At 39.8% G+C, this 27,966-nt stretch overlaps 1 protein-coding gene across 4 annotated transcripts in view; it reads left to right on the forward strand.

Moving 5' to 3' along the window:
• LOC136857975 (solute carrier family 35 member F3) overlaps positions 1-27,966 on the forward strand; it is a 406,908-nt gene that overhangs the window by 260,829 nt on the left and 118,113 nt on the right. For all 4 annotated transcript variants that reach the window (XM_067137123.2, XM_067137124.2, XM_067137121.2 and 1 more), the window contains exons 5-9: positions 395-563; positions 8,783-8,961; positions 16,119-16,247; positions 18,014-18,203; positions 21,839-21,928. In XM_067137123.2, coding sequence (XP_066993224.1) covers positions 395-563; positions 8,783-8,961; positions 16,119-16,247; positions 18,014-18,203; positions 21,839-21,928 — 757 coding nt within the window. The remainder of the gene's footprint in view (positions 1-394; positions 564-8,782; positions 8,962-16,118; positions 16,248-18,013; positions 18,204-21,838; positions 21,929-27,966) is intronic.

Raw genomic sequence — 27,966 nt, forward strand, 5'->3', positions numbered from 1 at the left:
TGTTCAAGTGTTTGTATGTAATCGATAGTTATTGACCAGGCGAGTTGGCGGTGCGGTTTTGAACCCGACTGCCAGGAGCCCTGAAGGTGGTTTTCCGTTGTTTCCCATTTTCCCACTAGGGAGATGCTGGGTTCTACCTTAATTCAGGCCACGGGCGCTTCCTTCTCACTCCTTGGCCTTTCCTATCCTATTGTCACCATAAGAAAAATAAATGATTGAAACCTTTCCTAGCGATTGTGGATAATTTAAGCATTGCTGTTCAGTTCATAGTTCCGTGTAATTTAAATTGTGCCGTTTTTATGTTTAAATTTATGAAATGTCATGTCTAAAATAATTGGCCATTCTAAAATAACATGGCTTCAGACTACAGATGAGGTGTTGTATGTTCCAGCAGCTGGTACCGTACAACGCGCCCTTCTTCACGACGTGGTTCTGCACCAACTTCACAGTTCTCTTCTTTCCTCTCTACTTCGTGTGCCGTCTGATGTCACTCAAGTGCAAGTCGGCGGGTGGCATCCTCCGGGAAAGCGTTCGTAACTTCCGAGACAAGGGCTTCACAGCAGGTAAGGCTTCTCAATTAGCAGACTGCTTGCCTTAGCACTACAGACGGCATCAGGGGAGGGTTACTGGGGGTTAGACCCTCCCCGCTCCCCCATGGAATTTTCACAAAAAGAAAATAAGCAGAGACCGACAATAAACTAAACAAACGTTCAGAGACATAACTGTAGGACCAACAGATCTTTAATTCCCTTATATCAGTGCCCTTGTTATGGCAAGCCATGCCTGCACCTTCATTGTATTCTACCACAATTTTGTAACTATAACCCCCCACCCCCACTGATCTATCCTGGCTACGCTACTGGACCGCATGTCTTCAGCGACCATTTCTTACTTGGAGAGAGCTGTACATCCATGCAGGGGTTCATCAGTTCCATGTAGAGTTAGAGTTATGCTATCCGGAATACTTGAAGTATTTGCTAGTGGCTTACGTCGCACCGACACAGATAGGTCTTGGAGTTGGAAGGAAGCGGCCGTGGCCTTAATTAAGGTTTAATTAGTTTAGGCCACGGCCGCCAACCACCTCACCTTCTCCGAGCATCTCCTTCACTGTAACAAATCTCCCGGCCTGAGAGACGGCGTCACCGTCTAAGAGGCCCACCTCCCCCTTCAGGGGAGGAATGAAAATATTTGTTTAGTAGTAGTTTATTCAGTCACTGTCACGATGTGACTATTTCATGATGAGGGCTCTTAGAATTGTACATCAGGCTACAGGATAAGAGGTGGGGAAGGAAGAACGGATACTCGCTTTCCTCAGTCCTTTCACAACTAGTCATATCATGGTACGACTATACTGTCCAAATATCCCAAATACTTCAAGTACCGGGCGAGTTGGACGTGTGCTTAGTGACGCGCAGTTGTGAGTTTGTATTCGGGAGATAGTAGGTTCGAGCCCTACTGTCGGCAAATGCTGGGGCTGTGCCTTAATTGAGGCCACGGTCGCTTCCTTCCCACTCCTAGCCCTTGCATTCCATCGTTGTCATAAGATCTGTCTGTGTTAGTGCGACGTAAAAAAAAAAAAAAAAAAGAAATAGAGGAAGAGCCTGAGAAGAATGAAGATGACCTTCAAACTATGCTGTGAGAACTACAAGTCCAAGTCCACCTCCATTCAAAACAAATAAAAATATTACTGCACAGTGGTCCTAGAGGAGTACCTTAATGGAGCGGAAACAGTGACAGACTCACACCTTGAATAAAGGGAAAGAAGATTCCTTCAAAAAATCTTGGGTTCAGAAAGGCCGGAAAGCAACCAACATACTTTCCGGTTGAGATCAAGCCAGGAACTCTAGAAACCATTGAAAAATTACGACGACGATGAGGAGAAGAATTTTTTTTTGACACATTAAAAGGATGAGTCAAGAGAGGTTGCTCAATAGAATACTCCCATAAAAAAGCGGAAAAAGCGGCCTGGATAGCTTACAAAGGTGCACAAAGACCTGGCAGAAGTGGGTGTCAAGGAAGAAGAGATACAGGATAGAACAATATTTAGAAAAAAGTTTGCGAAAGTGAGGGTTGCACCCGGAAAGTCACTGCCCAAGTCACGCAACATCTCGGCACAGATGACCGTATCGATGAATGAATGAATGAATGAATCATGAATAATAATAATAATAATAATAATAATAATAATAATAATAATAATAATAATAATAATCTGTTACAATTCTTTCAATTGCTTATTATGTAAAGAGGCATTAAAGTGCCTGAATTTTGCTCCATAAGAATTGTTTAGTCCACCTCTGTGGTGTAGTGGTTAGTGTGATTAGCTGCCACCCCCGGAGGCCCGGGTTCGATTTCCAGCTCTGTAACAAAATTCGAAGTGTGGTACGAGGACTTGACAACCCTCGGGTGGTGAACTGAGTAGAGAGTGTTCGATTCTCACTTCATCCATCCTCGAAGTTGTTTTCCTCGGTTTCTCACTTCTCCTCCAATCAAACGCCAGGACCTAAGTCCACGGCCAATTCCTTCCATCTTCCTTGTTTATCCCTTCTGGTCTTCCCATCCCCCGTCAAGGCTCCTGTTCAGCATTGCAAGTGAGGCCACCTGGGCGAGGTAGTGGACCTCCTATCCAGTTGTATCCCACCCCCCGACCTAAAGTCTCACGCTCCTGGACACTGCCCTTGAAGCGGTAGAGGTGGAACCGCAACACCGAAGCCAATTTATACATACCGCTTTATCTATCGAACTGATTCTTAGCGCAGCCTTTATCTTCTCATTCTGAGTACCCTGCCACCATTGTTCCCACCTGTTTGTACGGGCGATAATTCTCCGTACTTTTCAATCTGTTACTTGTAGCTTATGAATAAGATGTCATGAGTCCACTCAGCTTTCAATTCCGTAAAGAAATCAGAGCAGTGTAAAATAGTTTAATTCGGGAGCTGCCTTCTTTCTTAAAGAATACGTGGATCGCAACTCCGAGCTCACTTCATTAGATTTTCTGTACATTGTTTCAATCTCACTTAATATACTACCGTTCAGGAGAATACACATCCCTAATACTTGAAATTATCTACCTGTTTTGTATTCCACTTCTCTTAGGTTTCTTACCTACTGACATCACTTCAGTCTTAGAAAGGCTAATTTTCATACCATACTCATTGCACCTATTTCCAAGCTCCAAGATATCAGACTGAAGGCTTCCAGCACCGTCTGCCATTAAAATCAACTCATCAGCAGACGTCAAACTGCTTACTGCATTTCTACCTAACTAAAACCCTCCCTGCCACTTTATAATTTTCAGTAGATGATCCATGTAAACTATTAACAACAAAGGTGAAAGATTACAGCCTTTTAACTCCTGTAAATAAAATACCTTGATCCAAGAACTCATAGCAAAAAGCAAAGTCACTTTCGTACAGGCCGTGAAGGCCCTTGGAGGAGTGTAAGGTAAAGGCTTCCACCATTGTTAACCGCGGCACGTGATGGGGTAGAGTGGTTAGCTCTACGCCCGGCCGCCTTTGCCCCCAGGAATTAACCTGGTACTCATTTTTGGTGTAGGCTGAGTGAACCGCAGGGCCATATGCACCTCCAGAAGTGGAAATCTCGTTTCTTAAATTTTACGACTTCCTGACGGGGATTCGAACCCATGTCCTTCCGGGCGAACCGAGCACGCCTTTACCGCCTCGGCCAGGCAGCCCCTCAAGAACTCATACTACCATCAATTCTCACTGCAGCCCAATTATCAACATAAACGCCTTTCATTGCTTTTAATAATCCACCCTTAAACCCATAACCCCTTAGTACAGCCGATGCTTTATGACAATGGAGTTTATTTACCATCCTCTTTACTTCATCAGGTGTAATTACACTAACATCAGTTCTCCTCCCCATGAGCTCGGTTGTTCGCGACGTCACCAGATATATTCCCTTTTACGTTTAAAATATTTTCAAAATATTCCTTCCGATCTACTATGAGATCTCCTGATTTATCCAAAATGCTATTAATTTTATTTTCCCCTCCCCTTCTAATATTCTTTATTACTGCCCAGAAAAAACTTTTCCGCCGCTTGACCTAGCCTTTCCTGATTATTACCAAAATATTCCCGTGACGTCTTGGATCCAACAATTATTTGTTCTACTGTGTTTCTTTCATCTACGAATAATTCAAAACCTTTTTTCTATATATTCGCGAAGCCTAAATTTTTAAATTTTCTCACGTTTCCTTGTTCTTTTCCTTTTCCGTTCGCTTTTTTTTCATCATTAAACACATTTTTTCCTAGACATTCCCTTTATGTTCCAACTTCCGCCTCCCTGTATGCCATTCATTCTCTTTCAATATTCTGAAGCTGCTTACTGTCTATTGTTCAGGACTTTTCACTAATCATATTCGTGTATTTCTATCTAATTTCCTCGTCCTAGATATTTTCTACCCTTATTCATCTGCAGAGAGATTCAACTTTCTCTGTCCTAGGCCTAGAGATACTTAGTTCATTACAGATCAGATAGTGGTTTGTATAATCGAAAAATCCCAGAAAAACCCGCACATTATTGACAGACGTCCTGAATTAAAAGTCGGTTATGATGCAGTCCATTACATTCCTAGTTTCCCTACCTTACCATGTGTAGCAGTGAATAGCCTTATGTTTGAATAATGTATTTGTAACTGCCAATCCCATACTAGCACAGAAGTTCAGTAAATGCTTCTCATCCCTATTACCTTCCTTATCTTCTTCATATTTACTCATCACCTTCAGTTAAAATCGCCCATTAGCACTATCCTGTCCTTGCTGTTGACCCTTTCTACGATACCACTCGGTGCTTCATGAAAGCTGTCAACTTCATCTTACATTGTGAACACACTGAGACAAATCTCATCCTAATTCCTCCAACTGCTAAATCTACACATATCATTCGCTCACTTACGTGCCTAACAAAAACTATGTTGCGTGCAGTAGTATTCTTGATGAACAATCCTACCCCACACATTGCCCTTCCCTTTCCAACACCCATCACGAACACTTTATAATCTCCTATCTCTTCCTCGTTATCTCCCCTTACTCGAATATCTCTAACTCCTAACACATCCAGATGCATCCATGCTCTTTGCTGACTCAGCAAGTTCTACTTTTTTTCTTCCATAAGCCCATTAATATTAATAGCTCCCCATAGAATTCCACTTCGTTCGCCAAGTTGTTTCCAAGGACTCCTCGCCTGTCAAATGGGATTGGGACTCAGTTACTCCCATAGGTCCGAAGCTTGCTTAAAACGTTCGGAGTTCGGCAGATTCTGTGAAGCAGAATGCTACCCTACTTACACACAGTCCCAGTGAGAATTTCCCCGCTAACGGGTTAGGGACCAACTGTCGATTGTGTAGTCGTAGCCGTCTTGGCACAAGGAGGGCCATGACTCAGAATATATCCGAGATATTCTATCCTATTCCATAGCAACTGGTATCTCGACTCTCAGGCCCACTTTGCGGATGGCTGAGGTGGGAATCGAAACCCCTGTACTCTGCTCACCTCCCGAGGCTGAGTGGACCCCCTTCCAGCCCTCGTACCACTGTTCAAATTTCGTAGCAGAGCCGGGAATCGAACCCGGGCTTCCGGGGGTGGCAAGCCAATAATGCTAACCACTACACCACAGAGGCGGACTTGTTCAATTTATTTTATTGAATCAAGTGGTATACAACTGTATCATTTTTATATTCTTTATATTTATATTCTTACTTCCAACGCAAGTTCTCCAGCACTTACTAAGTGCGTGGACTTCTCTAAGAAAGAAGTTCCTTTGGTTCTGAACGGAATATCTATCATCCCGATGCCGTCTTGAGTTGCCTAAACACGTGGTAGTCAATAGGGGCGAAGTTTGGTGAATATGGTGGATGTGTAAGACGCTCATAATGCAGGTCTTGGATGGTTGTGACTGTTGCACCGATAATACGGGGCCGAGGATTATCATGTTGCTGCTGTGACAAACGTGCACCACCATACTGAATCTTCATTCGTCGATGGATTTCAATATATTTCACACATTTATTACTCAGAAACCGAATGACAGGCTGATGTTCTTCCTTCGTACAAGTCTGAAATGGGAGTGGCCATCGTTACACTGATACAGTGTGGTACTTTGATGATGTTTGTTTGTTTGTTTGTTGCACGGCACTTCCGCTTACAGGATATTCGTTAAAGCCGTCGTAACAGTACTATCAACGGATAGAACCCTGGAGAGACATTTCGAATATTCATTACATTTTTAAAGTTTCCATTTCGTGTGAGCAACGAACCAAGTTCTATTTAAATAACATTATAACGAGAGTACTTCATCTTAAATAGTGATTTGAGCGAAACAAATAATTTTTATGGGCTTTTTAAATAGTAGAAAAGTCCCACCGTTTCGATGCAAGTTCAAAAATGTTTATTTTAAGTATTACAGCCAGTGCCAGACTCACAACAACTTGATACAGGTCAAGTAGCGTAAGGCCGGCAAGGACGAAAGTGATCAATTTTTCCTCCTTTTATTTACACTCAAATTCTTTTTCTTTTTCTTCTTCTGATCAAACTTTCATTAGACCTTTTTTTTTCTTTTCTCCTTTTTTACACATATCACATTATACAATACCAGTGTGGTCTTAACTTTGCAACCACAAGAAAAACCCCACTTCTAGTGCTATTCAGCAACAGTTGTCAGATTTAATTCACATTATTGCATAATATTACATACAATAGAATATGAACCAAATGCCTGTATAAGTCTTTTTTTAAAGAAGTTTACAGTTCTGAACAGGGCGTTACATCAATTGCTCCTACGAATAAACATTTTCAATTTTTAAGATGCTGTTTTACACGAAGCGAATGTATTTTAAATCATTCAATTTATCACCATACGTGTAGTTTTAGAATATTTTAACCATGTACATTTTCGCCTATAATGGTGCTTTGTTTTTAATATTATCAATGATTGAGTTCAAGCTGATGATGTTGCAGTATATAAAAGAGAACGAACATGTAAAAAACTTTTAATACTTAAGATAAACATTTTTCAACTTATATTGTGAAGGTAGGACTTTTCCGCTATTGATTATGCTTGTTGTTTTAAGGGGCCTAACATCGAAGGTCATCGGCCCGTTTTCCACTATTTAACTAGCCCATTAAGGTCTACAATACGGGCAAAATGTGAAGTTTATAACTTGTAAGTATTTTTTAGCTAATGTGCTAAGAAAGAAGCCATTCCCTTTCGGTGTCTATTTAGTTAAAACAACTTTCAAGTGTTTCCACACACTGAAAAAACCTAGATGGTATATTCGAGATAATATTTCTCTTTCCACCGGGCGAGTTGGCCGTGCGGTTAGGGGCGTGCGGCTGTGAGCCTGCATCCGGGAGATAGTGGGTTTGAATCCCACTGTCGGCAGCCCTGAAGATGGTTTTCCGTGGTTTCCCATTTTCACACCAGGCAAATGCTGGGGCTGTACCTTAATTAAGGTCATGGCCGCTTCCTTCCAACTCCTAGACCTTTCCTATCCCATCATCACAATAAGACCTATCTAGAAAAAAATCCCTTTCCCTTTCTCTGATAGTACCTATGAGCTACATGTACTCAATGTCACGACGAGGGAATTTAGCCGCTCGTCTTCAGGGGAGCATTTATTATTCCAAAAAGGACGACCAAGAAATAAAAAGAAATGTTACGACAAGAAGACTCAGATATTTGCTTTCGGCTGAATGACCGAAAGCATTAATGAGTAAAAAGTAATCTTGTAAATAGTTCAAATTCCTTTACTTTGATGAACACAGCGTCACGGAACACAGTCTACATTTTATCGCTATATTAATATGTGCAGCCTTTCAAAGAATTATTAAATAGGAATGATCCTGCCTTTACAGCACTGAAGGGATCCACCAGGATACCGAGACACCATTTACATTCAACCTCGTGTTAACGCAATGAATGCGCCGCAAATCACTCTCTTGTTTTCATTCCCTGATCTTGACTATCAATTTACACATTTGTTGTATTATGCACAGGGGCGTACGCAGAGGGGAGGATTTGGGGGATAAATGCACCCCCACCCCCTCCAGAAATTTGAAGTTTAGAACTTGTGATTAATTGTGGCAAACACGGAAATGAAGATTTAAGGTAGCTCATTTCTTTTACTTTTAATTTGAATTACGTATGTGCCAACAATGTGTTGATGCTTACATTAATAAACATAAATTATTATGTGTACGTTTTTCTTCTAGAAGTAATCATCCTGAATCAATGGATTTCATTTCTGCACTTACAATTTTGTGACAGTGATATTTTCTCAACAATACATAGAGTACTGAACCTGTTTGCTGTCTTACCCTAGAACGCTCTTATTCATCTCTGAAATATTTAAAATACGTATTTAATTTGCAGTATATGACTGTATAGGAAAGATTGAATGAGTTAGCTCTTTTGTATATACACAAAGATAAACATGAAGCCGAAGAAAATATAATATATGAGCTGACAAAAAAAAACAGGAGATGTCTGCTGTTGTAATCATCAACATTAATACAACTGTGTCTTGATTAAATAATTCTGTTATTTTGAAAGTTTTAATTTAGTGTTTTTAATTTTACAATATGCATCCAAATGTTAATATTTTATATCCCCTTACCGAAAATAATTTCTGCGTACGCCCCTGATTGTGTATCCTTGTGGTCACCTGTTATTTCAGGCAGATTTATAATTAAAAAACGAACAAATGTATGTGTGTATTGTTATAAAATGTTGATGCCCTCCAATGTCTATTGTGTTCCAGCTCGGTTCCTGACACGATGCAGTCTGTTCTGCTTGTTATGGGTGGCCACCAACTACATGTATATTCATTCTCTCCGCATTCTGCTGGCTACTGACGTCATGGCACTATTTGCTACGAATGTTTCGTGCGTCTACCTACTCTCTTGGGTCATCTTGCATGAGCAATTTGTTGGAGTTAGGGTATGTGAACTACTTCAATGTATGGTGGTGAAACTTCTCTTATCAATGTACAATAAATGTCTCTACATATTTACGTACATACTAGGTTACTTGTGAGAGGGCGGGAAAGACTATCGATCAGAACTCAGAAGATTCTGACTCCCATTGTCAGAGTTATACAATGAAAATATATGTGATTTTGGAAGTACTGTATCTTATCAACTTCCCCACGGAATGTTGCTATCATCATTATCAGGATATAGGCCTACTGTACAAGAAATTTTACTAGTTCAACTCTTTTTTACCAGTCAGAACTAGCTTACCACCCTGAAGAAGACAAGAAGAAATGTGACAGATTTGAATTATTATTGTTATTATTATTATTATTATTCTTATTATTATTATTATTATTATTATTATTATTATTATTATTATTATTATTATTATTATCCTGTTTCTGTACATTTTTGATTCATAAAGCAATGAAAGTAGTCCATGATAAGGGAAGCTGGTCCTGAAATACAAAACAATAAAATTATACAAACAATGCCCTTCCTGGCACAAACCCAATATTCGTGTCAATGTGGTGGTTGATAGTGTGGTGTGTTGAGAGAATATGAAGAGGAGAGTGTTGTTGAGACAAACATAAAGACCCAGTCCCCAAGTAAGAGGATTTAACCATATGGGATTAACATTTCCGACCCGACCAGGAATAGAACGCGGGGCCCTCTGAGCCGAAGGCTTCAACGCTGAACATTCAACGGTCCGCAAAATTCAAACCTCCCAGTATGTAACGACAAATATTTAAGCTGTAGGGTCCGACTCGCTGGCTGAACGGTCAGAGTACTGGCCTTCAGTTCAGAGGGTCCTGGGTTCGATTCCCGGCCGGGTCGGGGATTTTAACCTTAATTGGTTAATTCCAATGACACGGGGGCTGGGTGTATGTATTGTCTTCATCATCATTTCATCCTCATCACGACGCGCAGGTCGCCTAAAGGCGTCAAATCAAAAGACCTGCACCTGGCGAGCCGAACATGTCCTCGGACACTCCCGGCACTAAAAGCCATACGCCATTTCATTTAAGCTGTAGGATGTGAAAATTCTGTGCTGTAGTGGTTAGCGTGATTAGCTGCCACCTTCGGACGCCCGGGTTTGAATCCCGGCTCTGCCACGAAATTTGAAAAGTGGTACGAGGGCTGGAACGAGGTCCACTCAGCCTCGGGAGACTACCTGAGTAGAGGAGGGTTCGAGTCCCTCCTCATACATCCTTGAAGTTGTTTTCCGTGGTTTCCCACTTCTCCTCCAGGCAAATGCCGGGATGGTACCTAACTTAAGGCCACGGCCGCTTCCTTCCCTCTTCATTGTCTATCCCTTCCAATCTTCCCATTCCCCACCCCAAAAGGCCCCTGTTCAGCATAGCATAGTAGGTGAGACCACCGGGGCCTCACCTGGCCTAGCTGAGTGCGAGGGGAAAACCAACCCTAGAGAGTAAACAGATTAAGAAAGAAAGAAAGAAAGGAAAGAAGGAAGGAAGGAAATAAGGAAGGAAGGAAGAAAGGGTGTGGGAACTATTTTACACATTTTGTACCCGTTCATGTTCCTCGAAGTTTTTTAGTCATACCTAATTAATTATCGAAACATTGGTGCAACAAGTCGAAGTGAAGCTATTAGTCTTTTAGCATCTGTGCATAAAATATCACGTAGGTCTACCAGCAGTAGGAGCACAACTGACTGGTGGCGTCGTCTAAGTGGATGAGACATATCGGAAAATAAGTCATCTTGTTGACCATGTAACCACAACAGCAATGAGTGCTACAGTTTCAGATGCTATCAGTCATACGTATCACTCTTATGGTTGGTTTTAGAAGAAAGTAGCTCATGGCATGTTTTGTCCTATGCTTTTTTTTTCAATCCAGCCAAATAAAAGGGAAATATCAGTGGCAGTCGTGTGAAAGATTAAGTCCAAAACCCGGTTGCTATGGAGATCATTTATCCTGGAAGGGAGATATTAAATCAAGATTAGCTATAACTGCAAAGAGCCACAGAGAGCAAGAAAGCGCGTACGTCACGACTAGCCGCTGTCAACTTACGCGCCTCAGAACTGGAGAACAATATGAGGGGTGTTATAGCTTGTAGTAAATACGGCCTAGTAGATGTTCCCACTCACATCCAAAATGTGAAGTTAAAAAACCTTTCAAAATCCTTCACTATTGCTTGGGATAAGCTTCTTGAAGTTGTCCGGTGCATTGGTGGGTGGTTTGATGATTGTGATGGAAGACTTTCATTTAGTGACCAACATGCCTTTATTCAAGTCAGTAAAATATGTGATTTCTGCTCTTAGCAGAACATCATGTCTCGTTGCTGCTCTTGTCAGTATGATGCATTTAGTTTGAGCAAAATTGAAGTGTCGTGGACCTGTTTGTTTCAAATGTCTTTCTGCACTGGGCTTCCAGTTGTACACAAGACAGTCTTCAGCAAGTTTGATTATGGTTCCATGTTGCTGTACCGTGTCCAAGTACTTTCTTTTTCAATCGTCTTTTAAGTATTACCGAAAACTCAACGACGTGGGATAAAAGAGTGCCCTCTTACCAGAAATATAAGTTCAAAACAGACCATGTTTTGGAGCGTGGTCAATGAGCCATTTTCCACACATACATACCCGTGAAATTCTGATTCTTATTTTGGCCACCACAGCCGTCACAGGCGAGTCTGATCATCTTAATTCTTTCCCTATCAGTCTTAATGAGACTGTGAAGGAGAGCAGAAGCAACTTCAATAGAACTTTTCACAAGAGCATCCTTTGTACAGCAGTAGCAGAACACATTCTATTTTGTTAGCAAACGTGATGTTTCTTGGATAACACCAAAGACATGAAAATACAATGGACAGATAAAATATGCTTATTGGTCAGAGACGCGAGTGAGACGCTGCTTTTTTCTGCATCTCGAGCGATAAAATCAATGTGTCATTGTCTGATTCTCAGAAAACTCTAAATGGCCTTGATCTTAACACGTGAACTTGTTTCTGTACATCTTGCAGTTTCTCCGGATCCCTTTCTGAAGTCCTATGCACTTCGGGTTGAGAACACAATGAGCAAGTATCCGTGCTCGGAGTTTCATCGATCAATCAATTATTTTACATAAGACACGTATTAAACAAGCCTCATTTAAACGGACACCTCGAATACCGGACAGTGGACACCGCTATTAGCCTTGTCCACTTGTCTTAAGCGGACACTTTACACGTTCAAGGATACACTTTCTTTACACCAGGCTGTATTATCCTTTCTTTTAAAAACCATTCTGCAGACACGCGAGAATTCCTTTTTTTGAATGTTTGTATTATTTCGCGTCCTAGGAAAAGAGAGAAAGAAATGTCCGTAATGTTTCTGTAATAGCCATGAAGTTAATTCTCATGTACTGGTCTCTTACCACACCTTCTGTTATCTTCGTCTGGCGTTCTAATTAGTGTACATACTGAGAATTTTAGTTGATTTGGAATGCTGTCAGTGACAGTTACAACCTAGCTTGCATCATTTTATGCATAACTCAGACTGTCGCTCATAAGGTCAGGTATTTTCAGTTAAACTTTGAAAGGAAGAGACTTACATTTGCTAATTATTGAGATAGAAATGCCGTAGCGTTTCAATTGCACAGCAACAGGGGACAAGAAAAAGTATTTAATTACAGAAAATGCAAAAGGAAAGCTCGCTAAAAAATTATAATGCGGGAAAATCCAAATAAACATAACTGTGAAGAATAAATTTAAATTTTGTTAGTGGGAGGAAAATAGGAATTGAGGAGTCAGGAGTCAATTTTTGCAGAAGTGAACGTTGCGGTATATGAGACGTTCAAGTGTGTTCAATCAAGGAAACTTGTGGGGAATATTACAAGTAAAAGGGCGAGAAACAGATGATGAATGTGTATGTCATGCCCGATCGCGTGTACGGGGATAACACAATGGAACCATTTAGCAGACTTAATTCCCTTTTCAAGAATATCGCAGTAACAAAAAAAATGCACTAAATTTACAGATACCGCTGAATAACTACTTCCTTAAGCTTTAATGTTTGTAAAGGCTGTAAAATCTCTTCTAATATCTCCCAGGTAAATAGTTAGAAAAGATGTATATTTGAGGTGGATGTTCTTTGCCTTTAAAATGTTCCATTAATTCTTACAATCTTGTTTTAGTGGACACTTGTTGTAATAAACATTTTGCCACAAAACCGACGGTGCCCGTAGAAGAGAGGTTTTGGCTGTATTTTAATGCCAAGATTGAAGCGCGTTCCGAATACTGTATATGACAAAAATAGGATGGAATTTTCTTGAGTATTATTTTCCTGGCCAGCTGTCTTCTCGTGAATAGCGGCGGGGTTTATTTCCACCACCCCCCCCCCCCCCAATGACCAGAAGCACAGCTATCACTACTGCTACTAGAACCAACGCACCCATCTTCCCCAGCTCTTCTTTTTCCTCCAAGCACTCTTGGGATTCTTCCCCTGCTTCCACTGCCACCTCCCAATCGCGGCCCGGTACTGTTTCACTCCCACCATACTTCACGGCACGCACTACACAACACGTCCACTCTCACCGCTTGCTCGGTTTTCCGCCAATGTGAGCATCCACATAGTAGACTTAGTTTATTTTATTTTGCGTCCACATGGTAGATTTAATTCATTTTTTCTCTTTGTAACGGGAATATGTATTTGGGCCGAAAGCCTGTAATGTTCATCAATAAATATCAAATATCAATATTTCCAGTTTTTTTTTTTTTTTTTTTTTTTTTTTTTTTTTTTTTTTTTTTTTTTTTGCAAAAATTTAGCTACGGAGCCTACCCTTTCCCAAGAAATGCTGAGAATTTCAGTGAAGGCATTCTGACAGACAGGAACTTTGTAACGGCTGTTGTTGACAACAGAGAACTTAGACTAAAACAGTTTTGCAGAAGGCCTTTCAATTTTTGGTCTTCTTGCTTCACTGCCATCACATCAATATATTTGTAGAGGAATGCATTTTGTGAAGTGTAACCTTTGTTAGAGTAAAATGCCTTGCAAAATCCCTATACTGCACATCAATCATGGAGCGAGTACCACTGCTATGCGCAGCACAACTGAACTACCAATTGATTGGGGGAAATTCTACAATGAAGTACGTCCAAAAATGGAGAAACATCTGATAATATGGTATGTTCCAATAACCTTTATAAAATAATCAGTGCAGTACATCAGACACTGCCAAACACAATCCAAGATTTTATAGTAATCACAGTCACAAGACTTAGTTATATGCTTCTCTCTGCATGTTGGAGCAGTGGGCAGTTCATTTGGAGTACACCAGAATGAAAGAGGGAATAACACAGTGTTGATTGTAATAATATTGGCATGTGACATCCTTATGAACGTACAATGAAGTGTAGGAGAAAATCAATGAAACTGCTTTGATATTTAGTTGAATATGTTAAGTTTGGTTTACAGCCTGATGCAACTATAATGAATCTATGTATGTAATAATATATGGAGGTTTTGTTGTAATAATCCTGATTTCAGCAGGTCTAAACAATGAAATATTCTTACCTAAGTTGTTGGCAATGTTTTTCTTCATCTATGAGGTTGTCTAGGCCATTTCCTTGCTTAGGATGGAGAAATCTGTAAAACCTCTTGCGACATAATAGCTCTGCTATGCGCAGCTTAACTAAACTACCAATTTATTGGGGGAAATTCTACAACGAAGTACGTTCAAAAATGCAAAAACATCTGATAATATGGTCTGTTCCAATAAAATTTATAGAATAATCAGTACAGTACATGAGACACTGCCAAACACAATCCAAGACTTTATAGTAATCACAGTCACTATCGTGAATGTCATTGGCTAATTTGGAAAATGTTCTCTTTGATCCTTAACATCTGAGACTGGAGATTGCCATCTTTGATTCCAAGTGTGTTTTTCAAATGCCATTTCTGATCTGATTTTATCTCTTTTAAACCCAAACACATTCATATGCGGAAATAGGGATAGCTGAAGCACGCAATGACATATACATCTCATTTTGAAACAAAGTTGGAGATTGCTTCTCCTGAAACTAGTAGCCTCAATTATTTTTAATTTTTCACTCGCTGCATATGAGCGATAATGACCCATAGTTACGACTTTTTTAATACAAATATTTACTTCCGCACTTCAAAACACCAAAAACAATAAAGACAGCTTACGTCTGTGGACTGCCCAGGCAAGAATAAAGCCATGTGTGATAGTTTCTATGGGCAGAACACGATGGAAGATCCGACTCTTGTCGATAAATCAGTTGTTTTCAACATTGTCCCGAAGAATCTGCGCATCTTGTTTAATATTGCTTTTGAAAGGAAATACATGCACTGATTATTCAAGGAAAGGCGATATATTGGACCGTTGGCAACTTAATCAGTAGAATGCCACTTTGAAAAAATACAGTAATAGACTATAACAGAAAACGGTATTTGGAACTGTTCTTTAGTGTGTTTTATTGTTGCAGTTCTATATTTAGTGGCATTGTTCAACCATGCAGCATGTAAAATATCTATCAAAGTGTTACGTTTTTCTAATTTGTCTGGTATTGTTTTTTCATTTCTTACTTTACTTGATGATGTGAACATTTACTGTCCAATACTTCCTCTTCTTATAGTTCTTAAAACTGGTGATGATGACTTGTTATTTACACTTTTGCTTTTTCTGGAATCATTTGTCATGTAATGCTCCCTTATCTCACAATTATAAGGCTGGATTTTCCCACCTATTCAATACTTGTATTAATATTAAAGTAGTTGAAACTTTTTCAGTACTGGTTTCGGCCGTTATGATAGGCCATCTTCAGCTGATGAAGAACCTTGATTTTTGTTAAAATAAGATACATTGTTAAACACTACTTATTCTAAGTTTAGGATGACTTGTTTCTATGTTTAAATGATACATTGTTGTGATAAAGCATGCGTCAATGAGAATATTTTAAATGTATCTAATAGTTTGTTGTGAAGTGTCACTGGCCATGATGTTTCTTTAACACTCTTTTGATTTCTATATTACAATGTTAGACACTGCTCCCTTATTTTTGATAAACTGCATGCCATCCATATATTTCAATTATATGTGAGAGTAAGCCCTAACAGACCTCTTTGAACAGAAATGTTACGGTTTTATTTCTTGCAGATTGTGGCAGTGATCCTGTGTGATACGGGTATTGCGCTGTTGGCCTACATGGATGGAATCACTGGTAGTCCCACACTAGGAGGTGTGGTGTTGGCCGCATCTGCTGCAGCCGGTTCTGCAGTCTACAAGGTGAGCAGATTTACTAACTAGGCCTACAGAGCACCAAGCCAGACAAGAGATAACAGTCAGAGTTTTGAAAAAGATTCATTTAAAGCCATCTGTAACTTATTATTGATCAATGACAAGAATAAAATTGAAGTAGGCAGAGGATCAAAGAGGAATATACGAGGGTGGCAACCTCATTGTAGTTGCATAGAAATTTTCAGGCAGCATTCCAGTGTGAGAAGTCAGATCATGTCATGTTGTTTAATATTAGTTATGAACACCATCCAATATTTGGATTTCAGCGCAAACTTTCTCAATCTTGGATGCCGTTCTTAATGAAAGTCACACAACATAAAATCGTTTGAAATCACAAATTGGTATGCTACTTATACATTTATGTGAAAAACCCCAGTGATCACCAGTCCTTGGATATAATTCTCTTTGGTCCCCTATTTACTTCAGCCTTATCCTTGTTACACCTAACACAGAAAATAACTGGTCGACTTGGCACACCGGAGGAAGCATTGAATATTTTTGCATTGGCTGTATAAGCCTACACATGAGTGAAATATTTATTATTATTACTATTGTTATTATTACTATTATTATTATTAGTATCAGTAGTAGTAGTTTATTTTTGTTGTGGCAGGGGAGAATCTTATAAAGACACCACTCTGTGTGGGAGTTGGACTTCCACCAACTAAAAACCCCTTCCCTCTTCACTCAGCCCATTCTGGAATTGCTTGACGGCATGACATCAGAGTGGAGAGATTTATATTATTATGTTCTTCTTGTCTCTTCTTTCTCCTTTGTCCCCATAAGGCATGTCGCCATTGCCTTTACTGTGTTCCAGGCAAGCGGGCTCTCCAACATGATCTGAACCAGATTGCCTGGCGTGAGTTGTCAGCCAAGTTGTTGGCAGGCTTTCCTTCGTTCTTCTTCCCATCGAACACAGTAGAAAAAAGTGTGTTCTACTGTATCTCTTTCAGAACAGTACCAACAATCATCTCCCTGCGTCTTTCCCATCTTCATGGCGTATACGCCAAATCTTCCATGTCCTGTCAGGACCTGCGACAGATAGTAATCTACCTGCCTATGTCTACATTTAAGCCAGCCTCCTATGTCGGGTATTAGCTTATTTGTCCATTGGCCAACATCGGTTGTGCCATCCCATCGGCCTTGCCTGTCTAGTAAGAGCTGGTTCCTCAAGGCTTTCTTTTCTTCAAAAGATATAGCCGTACCCTTTCTCTTTATTACGAGCAGGTCAATGGGAATACTGGCAGCTGCAACTTGTAAAGCTGCTGTCGAAACAGTTCGATAAGCAGAGATAACTCTGAGCAGCATTTTCCTCTGTACTCTGTCCATAGCTCTTCGGTGAATCTTCTTCCTGAGTGCATTGTGTCAGGTAGGTGCAGCATAAAGTGGAATATATCTTACTGCAGACACCTAATCTGACTCTTAACTTTTCTTGGTCCCCCGATGTTAGGCATAAGTCTGGCTAATGCCGAAGCCTTCTGCTCTGCCTTTTGAGTTACTGCCTTCACATGTGCACCAAATGTGCAATTCCTGTCAATAAGAAGCCCAAAGTATCGTACAGACTTCCCTGGGACAATCTCTGTATCATTTAATAAGAAGCGGACATTCTTCCAATTCCCGGAACCTCTAAAAAGTACAGCCTCAGTCTTATGTGGTGCCAGTCTCAATTTATTCTTTACCATCCAAAGGTTAACACTTACCAATGATTTATTTAGTAGTAGTAGTACATTAATATGTGTTTTCCCTATTTCCAGGTATTATTCAAGAAAGTAATAGGCGAGGCAAGTTACGGGCAGGTATCCCTCTTCTTCTCCCTCATAGGCCTGTTTAATGCAGCTCTGCTGTGGCCACTCTGCCTAGCTCTGTACTTCACAGGGGTCGAGACACTGCACTGGGAGCGACTGCCATGGCCAGCGTTATTGGCTGCCAGTGGGCTGTCATTAGGTAATATCCTGTGCACTTTTACATTCCTGGAAAACTTGTACCTAAGCCATTCAGGTTATAATTTATTACACTGACAGCTAATAGACACATGATCTTTCACATTTGTTAACACAATACCAATAATTACCAATGTATATAGTGCATTAAGCTTTATCGGAACAAGCAATCTTTATTCATATAAACAAGGAAAGAGTTTTAAAATACATTCTAGCCATGCCCAAGGACTAAAATACATTACAATGTACATAAGATTTGAATGTACAAGGCACTGCACAATGTTTCATAATTACAATAGAATCTGTTTCCAGTAAAGTTCAAAATTTTGTGCAAGTACCACTATAGGTATACAGATTGGGTATGGTTATTAAAACAAGGAAAAGAACACAAAATATTAATAATAAATTCAAGGTATTAGTCACATCTGATGATACTATAATCTGTGAACAAAATGAAGAATTACAACAGAATAGCTAGTGTCAAATTTTTAGAACTTAATCTCATAAAAGGGAAGCTAAAAGGAAGCAAAATTCTTATGAAACATCTGAAAATAATAATGATGATAATAATAATAATAATAATAATTTTTTTGCTACTTGCTTTACGTCGCACCGACACAGATAAGTCTTATAGCGACGATGGGACAGGAAAGGGCTAGGAGTGGGAAGGAAGCGGCCGTGGCCTTAATTAAGGTACAGCCCCAGCATTTGCCTGGTGTGAAAATGGGAAACCACGGAAAACCAATTTCAGGGCTGCCGACAGTGGGGTTCGAACCTACTATCTCCCGAATACTGGATACTGGCCGCACTTAAGCGACTGCAGCTATCGATCTCGGTAATAATAATAATAATAATAATAATAATAATAATAATAATAATAATAATAATAATAATAATAATGTGAATAAAATGAGTAACGAACTGGAATTATAGATAAGGCTGCTTGCAGATGATCTTATGCTGTATAGAATAGTAAATAAGTTACACGATAGTGAGCATCTACCTAGACAATGTTGAGATGGACAGCAAACAATGGTATGACGGTGAATGGGATGAAAAGTCAGGTTCTAAGTTTTACCAAGAGGAAATATCGTCTCAGTTTGAATTACAGTACTGTATTGGAGTAATCATATTTAAAGATTACAGATCACTTCACATGGCTATGAGGGCATTTAGGGGTTGTAGTAAGGGTGTAAAGGAGAGGGTGTATAAGTCTCTGGTAAGGCCCGAATTACAGTATGGTTCTAGTGTATGGAACCCACACCAGTACTACTTGATACGAGAATTGCAAATAATTCCAAAGAAAGCAGCATATTTTTTCTGTGTGATTTCCGACAAAGGAGAAAGAAATGTTGCATACTTAGGGCTCGGAAGATTTGGAAATCAGGAGACGAGATGCTCGACCAAGTGGTATGTTACGAGCTTTCAGTGGAGAAATGGTGCGGAATGACATTAGTAGACGAGTAAGCTTGAGAGATCATTTAATATGAAAATAAGGTTAGAATTCAAGAGGGCAAATATTCACTTATAGGACAAGGAGTAAGGGATTGGAATAATTTATCAAGGAAAATGTTTGGTAATTTTCAAGTTCTTTGAAAATAATTAAGAAAAGGTTAAAGAAACAACTGCTAGGCAATCTGCCACCTGGGCGACAACTCTAAATGAAGATTGATTGATTGATTGATTGATTGATTGATTGATTGATTGATTGATTGATTGATTGATTGATTGATTGATTGATTGATTGATTGATTGATTGATTGATTGATTGATTGATTGATTGATTGATTGATCGATCGATCCTCTAAAGAGTCAGCTTGCACCATAGCAGGCAGAACGTGCTAGTGCACTTTCCGGTGTATTTATAGTGCCAGCAGTTCGGTCGTAAAAATCCCAAGCACGAGCGCTGGTGGGGGAATATGCAATTCTGGGTAGTCTGGGAGGAGCAGAGAGCAGACACCCAGAATGATGTGTTTTTAACGTGTTTCATCTTCCAAAATATGTAATTAATTGCAAGCAACTTTTTATTTATTTACTTTTTATTAATCTGAAATAAAAATGAACCAATAAAATGGTTTTATGAATTTTTCTTAGATTATGGTTGAAGATACATTACATTGTCCAGTGAATCTGAATTGCCTTAGTTACATTTACAAATATATGAAACACTTTAAGAAGGGCTATTTTCACACAGTATTACAAAACATGTCCTCCTCTGTGGTGTAGTGGTTAGTGTGATTAGCTGCCACCCCCGGAGGCCCGGGTTCGATTCCCGGCTCTGCCACGAAATTTGAAAAGTGGTACGAGAGCAGGAACGGGGTCCACTCAGCCTCGGGAGGTCAACTTTCGATTCCCATCTCAGCCATCCTGGAAGTGGTTTTCCATGGTTTCCCACTTCTCCTCCAGGCAAATGCCGGGATGGTACCTAACTTAAGGCCACGGCCGCTTCCCTCCCCCTTCCTTGTCTATCCCTTCCAATCTTCCCATACCCACAAAGGCCCCTGTTCAGCATAGCAGGGGAGGCCGCCTGGGCTAGGTACTGGTCATTCTCTCCAGTTGTATCCCCTGACCCTGTCTCCCACTCCAGGACACTGCCCTTGAGGCGGTAGAGGTGGGGTCCCTCGCTGAGTCCGAGGGAAAAACTAACCCTGGAGGTAAGCAGATTAACAAAGATTACAGAACATACTATAGTTCCTCCTTACTTCCACTAGAGTAATATTGTCATCAAAAACACATTTGCAGATTTATAAATGATTCAACTTGGAGTATGAGCATAAATGGTTTCCCTTTTCTTGGTGACCCTATTCCCAAAAGTTATGGAATCGATCCTGAAAACAAACCATATGTCATATAAAAGTATTCCTGTTTGACTATGAACATGTTAACCATGAAAACTGAACATAAAATTTACTGCATTTGAAATAAATACACACTATAAAAGCAGAGAAATATACTGTAACTACATATCAGCACTGCAAGCCCGCCTGGTGTTCGTGATCGTTAAGGCGTTGAAGTCTAAACGGTCTGACACCGTGGTTAGCCGTTTCGAGTCCCGTTGGTCCGAAAAATTGTCACCATCAGAATGTTGACCAGCAGGGTAGGAGAAGTGGTGGTATACAATTTCTAATCACTACATTGCGTGCCAAAACCTCTCCTATGGGGTGAGGGCATATGACGCTGTTGATTGTGACATTAAGCCTTGAGCAGACCGCTTTGTGCTATTCGACAGGAGTAAGCTATGTACCGGCACCGGGTTTCACCCCCTTCATTCTTACTATCATATATCACGTCATTCATTTCATCTGATAATTCCTCTGATGAGGTTGACGTCAGGAAGGGCATCCGGTCATAAAAACCAGCCACGACAGATTCATTTCACCTCATACCCGACCCCTTAGAGAAACATGGCAAATCTATACGTGCTTTTACTTACAAGGAAGCATGAGTGTGGACCCTCGTTTCCCTTTTCGTCTATTTTGGTTTCTTGTGACTAGGATTTCCAAAATTTTTCTTCCTTCTAGTCGCATGGTAGTTATACAAACAATTGTGTCAACCTTGAAACTTAACATAAAGTTTATTTCAATTTTGTACTCAAACTATATACTGTAATTCACACTGTATTTTGCTCTAATTTTTCAGCTGCTAATCTCCTTGGCAACTTCAGTGTTGCATTGACATACGATCTATTTATAACGCTGGGACTAATTACGGCTGTACCAGTGTCTGCAGGTAAGTCTACATGAAATAACTTCCTTTCCTATAATAAAATATACCATATGGCATTTCAATTATTGTTTTCTTACTATCCATTTTTTTTAAATTTGAACTAATGGATGTGTCAGGAAATGGATTAAGAAGTTCCATAACAGTTTAAAATAAACTTTTAAAGTAGTTTGATGTGTCAAAACTACAGGATAACGGCAGCGATATAATGGTAGGAAGAATGATTTTCTGGTATGAATTGGCTCCTGCAACACCACGAGATACCTGTAGATATTTGCAACTTGTTAGTGATCAGATAGTATTCATTTATACGATTCAAATTTCAAGAGGAGATCGAATGATTTTCTGTGGTTTCTCATTTGCACTTCCAGGCAAATGCTAGGACAGTTCATATGCATAGGCCAAAAGCCAATTCATTCCATCTGCTTACCCAAATTTACTCACCACCATTCATCCATTAACTCCTCAACTGAAGTTGGCGTCAGGAAGGGCAATCAGCCATAAAACATGCCATAGGCCTAAAATTTCATGCCAGGCTGAGTGGCTCAAACGGTTGAGGCAATGGCCTTCTGACCTCAACTTAGGAGATTCGGTCCTGGCTCAGTCCGGTGGTATTTGAAGGTGCTCATATATGTCAGCCTCATGTCGGTAGAATTAGTGGTACGTAAAGGAACTCCTGTGAGACTAAATTCTGGCACCTCGGAGTCGCTGAAAATCGTAAAAGTAGTTAGTGGGACGCAAAGCAAATAACATTATTAGTATCCTTTCATAACACCTTCTCCCCGAGCCCATATCAGGAAAAAGGTCTAAGGAGTGGATATACCTTCCTTTTTTTCCTTACAGTTTACTTTACATCACACCGACACAGGTAAGTGTTATCGCGGCTATAAGATAGGAAAGAGCTAGGAGTTGGTAGGAAATGGCCATGGCCTTAATTAAGGTAGAGCCTCAGCATTTGCCTGGTGTGAAAATGAATAACCGCGGAAAACCACCTTCAGGGCTGCCAACAGTGGAGTTCGAATCCACTGTCTCCTGAATGCAAGCTCACAGCTGCACAACCCTAACCGCAAGGTCAACTCGTGCGGTAGACATGCATACAATGAATATTACAGAGGCGGTATCATCTGAGAGTGGTCGCAGAACCACAACAGTGAATTGATATTGCATCAATAATTTATCAACTGATTTTAATCCTGTAAAAATGAAAATTTCAAACATAATTTTCTTCACTAACCTACCAGCAGGAATTGTAAGGTAGGCCTATAATACCTCAGGAACATTAACAATTACTTGTGAACTATGATTAATACAGGGCTTTTGACCTTCACAAAGAGATACTAAACAGGTGCTTAATATTTTAGACTTTCATATTATGTTACCAAATTCCCATAAAACCTATATGACCTCTGTTTTCACGTTCACTGTGTTCAAAATTCTTGAATGTATTGTAATTTTAATCGCACAAGCAACAGTTGGAAACTACATCTTTGTCTTTGGGGGATGAAAGTGAAGAGAAATTTGGAATACCTCTTAATGTCTTACAAATATCTTAAATTATTCTATACGATTCGTGGAATAAGAAACAACATGGTTTATTGTAAAATGTAACTTAACAGCTTTTCAGTATATACTATAAACAGTTTCTTACTGACTGAAACTAACAATATGAAAAATTATCTAGCCGACTATAAAGTTTCTTTAAAAAAAACAGAAAGTGATTCTTTAATTAATAATAAACACCTAAGTGAATTAGTAACTTACCTTGGTTTTGTCTCTTTATATTTTGAATTAACTTTAAGTTGATGTTAAAATTTGTTTATTAAAGTTAAAAAGTGCAATACAATACAGTATTGAAATAGCAACTAGATGTTAAGTGACTAACAAATTGTTCTCAATTTTAATCTTATAATCTACCGTATATGTGCGAATACTCTGTGCATATCTTTTTCTGGAATTTAGTGAAAAACTGGGGTGTGCGCATTATTTGAAATGAGGTTGGCATCGGTTCATCTCAAACAGTGACCCGTTATACTACAGGTTGGGTAGGAAATCCACTTATCAGAAGTGTCATGCGGTTTGCTTACCTTCCCCTCATATTTAAATCAGCTAGTTTCGCCTATGTGTTGTAATAATACGTAATGCACAGTGTCATGTTCACAGTGTTAAAAGGATAGATGATAAAATAGCCTGCTTTCAGCGGTCTGAAGACCCTGCCCCCATAACGTCACTTAGTTCAATGGTGACGTTCTGTGGACCTACAGCGTGATTCCTTCTCCCAGTACACTATATATACGTTGTAAAACCAAACCCCATGGTGAAACAGCCCCGAAGGGCCATGGCTTACCAAGCGACCGCTGCTGACCCCGAAGAGCTGCAGATTATGAGGTGTCGTATGATCAGCACGACGAATCCTCTCGGCCGTTATTCTTGGTTCCCTAGACCGGAGCCGTCATCTTACCGTCAGATAGCTCCTCAATTGTAATCACGTAGGCCTCGAACCAGCCCTGAGATCCAGGTAAAGATAGGCTGACCTGGCCGGGAATCGAACCTGAGGCCTCCGGGTAAGAAGCAAGTACGCTACCCCTACACCGCGAGGCTGGCCAGGACATAATATACGGATTGCTAAAATCTTATTTGGTGTCAGTGTAGTGTTTACTGTTATTAATAATAATAATAATAATAATAATAATAATAATAATAATAATAATAATAATAATAATAATAATAATAATAATAATAATAATGGTGTCTGAAACACGTGTCAATAGAATTGCTGCTGATGGTGCATCAACAAACCGGGGTGTATGGAGAGAACTTGGCCTGCTTAAATAATTCCTTCACAAATCCTCAGAGGACAATAGAAATATAAGTATGTTTTCTGATTCACCATAATTCTTCAAGTGTATTTGAAACCATCTGCACAAAAATAATCTGTTTGTTATTGAGAGATTATGAAGTGGTGTCACTATGAGAGCCTGTTGGCTACTGACATATTATGTCCAACTCATATTATGCGTATGTCCTAAATTGACCAAGGAATGTGTGACTCCTAAAAATCCCCTTGGGTGGGGGCAGTAGAATACATCCATGGTATCCCTGCCTGTCGTAAGAGTGGACTAAATGGGACTCCAAGGGCTCTCAACTTGGGAGCGTAGGTGGTAACCACAGGCCCTAGCTGAGCCTGGCATTGTTTCCACTTACTTATGAGAGTCTCCTCATTTTAATCATTTCCATCCGACCTTCTTGAACCGAACCGATTCCTGTTCTTTTCTGACCTTGGCGATTAGGTCATCATGGCCTAGGGAGTCTTTCATATACACGTCCTTCATGGGCTTTCCTTTTTTATTATTAATGCTTTAATTTTTCTTCCTTTCTCCTCTGGTTAGTGTTAATAGAGTGGGCTGGCCAGTTTTCCTTTTTTGGCTATTGGCTTTACGTTGCACCGACACAGATAGGTTTTTATGGCCACGATGGGATAGGAAAGTCTCAGGAATGGGAAGGAAGCGGCCGTGGCCTTAATTAAGGTACAGGTCCAGCATTTGCCTGGTGTGAACATGGGAAACCACGGGAAACCGTCTTCAGAGCTGCCGACAGTGGGGTTCGAACCCACTATCTCCCGGATGCAAGCTCACAGCTGCGCACCCATAACCGCACGGCCAACTCGCCCGGTAGTTTTACTTCCTCTTCAAACAGTAATCACTACCATCATCACCACTGCCGCCACCTGAACCCTAAAATTTCAGGTGAAAAGGGTGGAGTAATACATATACTGTATTACAAATATTTAGAAATGAAACTACCAATGGATTTATATTTTATTCAAGATGGCAGGCCAATCGATTACAGAATACAGAGACCACCGTTTTATTTACTTTGAAAACAAACAATTTGCTCGACACTTCAAACAGAAAATTTAGCACAAAATCAATAAGAAAGTATACCATAGACTTTGCAGCAACTGAAGAAGGATAAAAATGACTAATAGTCTCAGAAAAATTCATTAAGACCTTAAAATAAACTACAGACATTTCAACTATTTGCTAAAATGTTCTGGTATTGAAATATGTGTTATAGGAAAAAGTCAACCCGGATTCTTTTGAAACATTTTTCGGAGCCATAAGATCACTTGGTTTCCAGGAAGAGTACCCAATAATGCCCATATTATACGTTTGTATAAATTGCTTTACAGTCTCTTAAGGCCAAGAAAAATCGAGAATTGTGAGACAATGCAGAATGAAGATAAAGGTTATATTACCAAGTGATTTCGCTACGCGATTCTAGTCGTGTAGCCTTTATCCGAGAGATAGTAGGTTTGAGCCCATTTATCGGTAGTTCTCAATATGTTTTTCTATGTTTTCCAATTATCATACTAGGCAAATGCTTCGGGCTGTACGTTAATTAAGGCCACGGGCGTTTTCTACCCAATACTAACCCTGTCCTATCCCAACATCGCCGTAAGGATAGTTTTGAGTCAGTGGGAAGTAAACCAAATACCGATAAAAATCTTATATTACTTTCGACTACTTTACAAGTCTTTCTCGAGCTCATAAAGTCTTGTCACCAATAGGTAATTTAAAAAGAAAATTGAACAGTCAGTATTCGTGGGACTATGATGAATAGATGGACATGATTATTGTATGGCTAAAGTAGTTGAATGTATAATTTTTTATGTAACGGGATTTATCACTAAAGGCTTCGGAGTGTTCTGTGTCTACCCAGTACTCTACCCAGTACCCTCTATATCCCTGCCAACAATACAGTCTCTAACATTCCAAGAGCAAATTTGTTAAATTGTAAAGCAAGAGGAAAACTAATACATACAATGTTTGTATAAATTATTATCTGTACCTGAAGCTTTCTTGAAGAGGAACAGAGACAGCGCAAGTCGCAATTGTCTATGAAGAGTATTGTATCGCAACTTCTACATAACTATAATGCTTACATTCCCCGAGAGGAAAAGATCGCCAGAATAATTCATTACTGTATATCCCTACGCAAGCAGAGAAACTCTACAATGGAAATCAAGATCAAAGAAAAGTGGGAACCAAGACCAAAGAAATGCGGAAAATTTCCATAGTACAGTATATGCTGATTAACATAAATTAAACTCTGTTTATTATGTCGTCAAAACTATGAGCAGTCATTGTCATTTTAGGTAACAAACAGATAGTGAAAAATATAAACAAACTTGAGCAGTAGCAGTATTGGAGGTATGTCTCAGCATTCCTTACGTTCGTAGGCCCATAATTTGAAGCGCCGCGGTGGCAATCAAGGGAACTAGGTGACATTAAAGGGACATGTTTCAACCGCTTGATTTATTGCCTATTACCCTGTTCGTGGACCACAAAAATCGAGGCCGGACAATGCTATTCACTTGAGAGACCTGAGGATGACACTCTATGGTAAGATAGCAATGACAAACATAATTCTTCCGGTGATGACGATGAAAATGATAATGAATATAAGCATGGGAGAATGCAATTACTGCATTTAGTTTAATATTATTTTGATTGAACACTTTAATATTAACTTGATAAAAAGTGTACATCACGATATTAATTTTTCTTTTCCTTTTCGCTGTTGTAGGTAGAGTCTCAGATAATTTGCAGTAGCGTAACACAGCGTAATCACTATGTAACAAACAGATAGTGAAAAATATAAACAAACTTGAGCAGTAGCAGTATTGGAGGTATGTCTCAGCATTGCTTACGTTCGTAGGCCCATAATTTGAAGCGCCGCGGTGGCTACTTGCTTTAGTTCGCACCGACACAGATAGGTCTTATGGCGATGGTGGGATACGAAAGGACTAGGAGTGGGAAGGAAGCGGCAGTGGCCTTAATTAAGGTACAACCCAAGCATTTGCCTGGTGTGAAAATGGGAAACCACGGAAACCCATCTTCAGGGCTGCCGACAGTGGGACTCAAACCCACTATCTCGCGGATGCAAGCTCACAGCTGCGCGTCCCTAACTTTCCTAAAACTAATGTACATTGTGCATAATTATGTAGGATTAATTTATTCCTGAAACACAAACTAAATCCATTT

This window comes from Anabrus simplex, chromosome 1 (assembly GCF_040414725.1).
Source record: "Anabrus simplex isolate iqAnaSimp1 chromosome 1, ASM4041472v1, whole genome shotgun sequence".
NCBI lineage: Eukaryota > Metazoa > Arthropoda > Insecta > Orthoptera > Tettigoniidae > Anabrus > Anabrus simplex.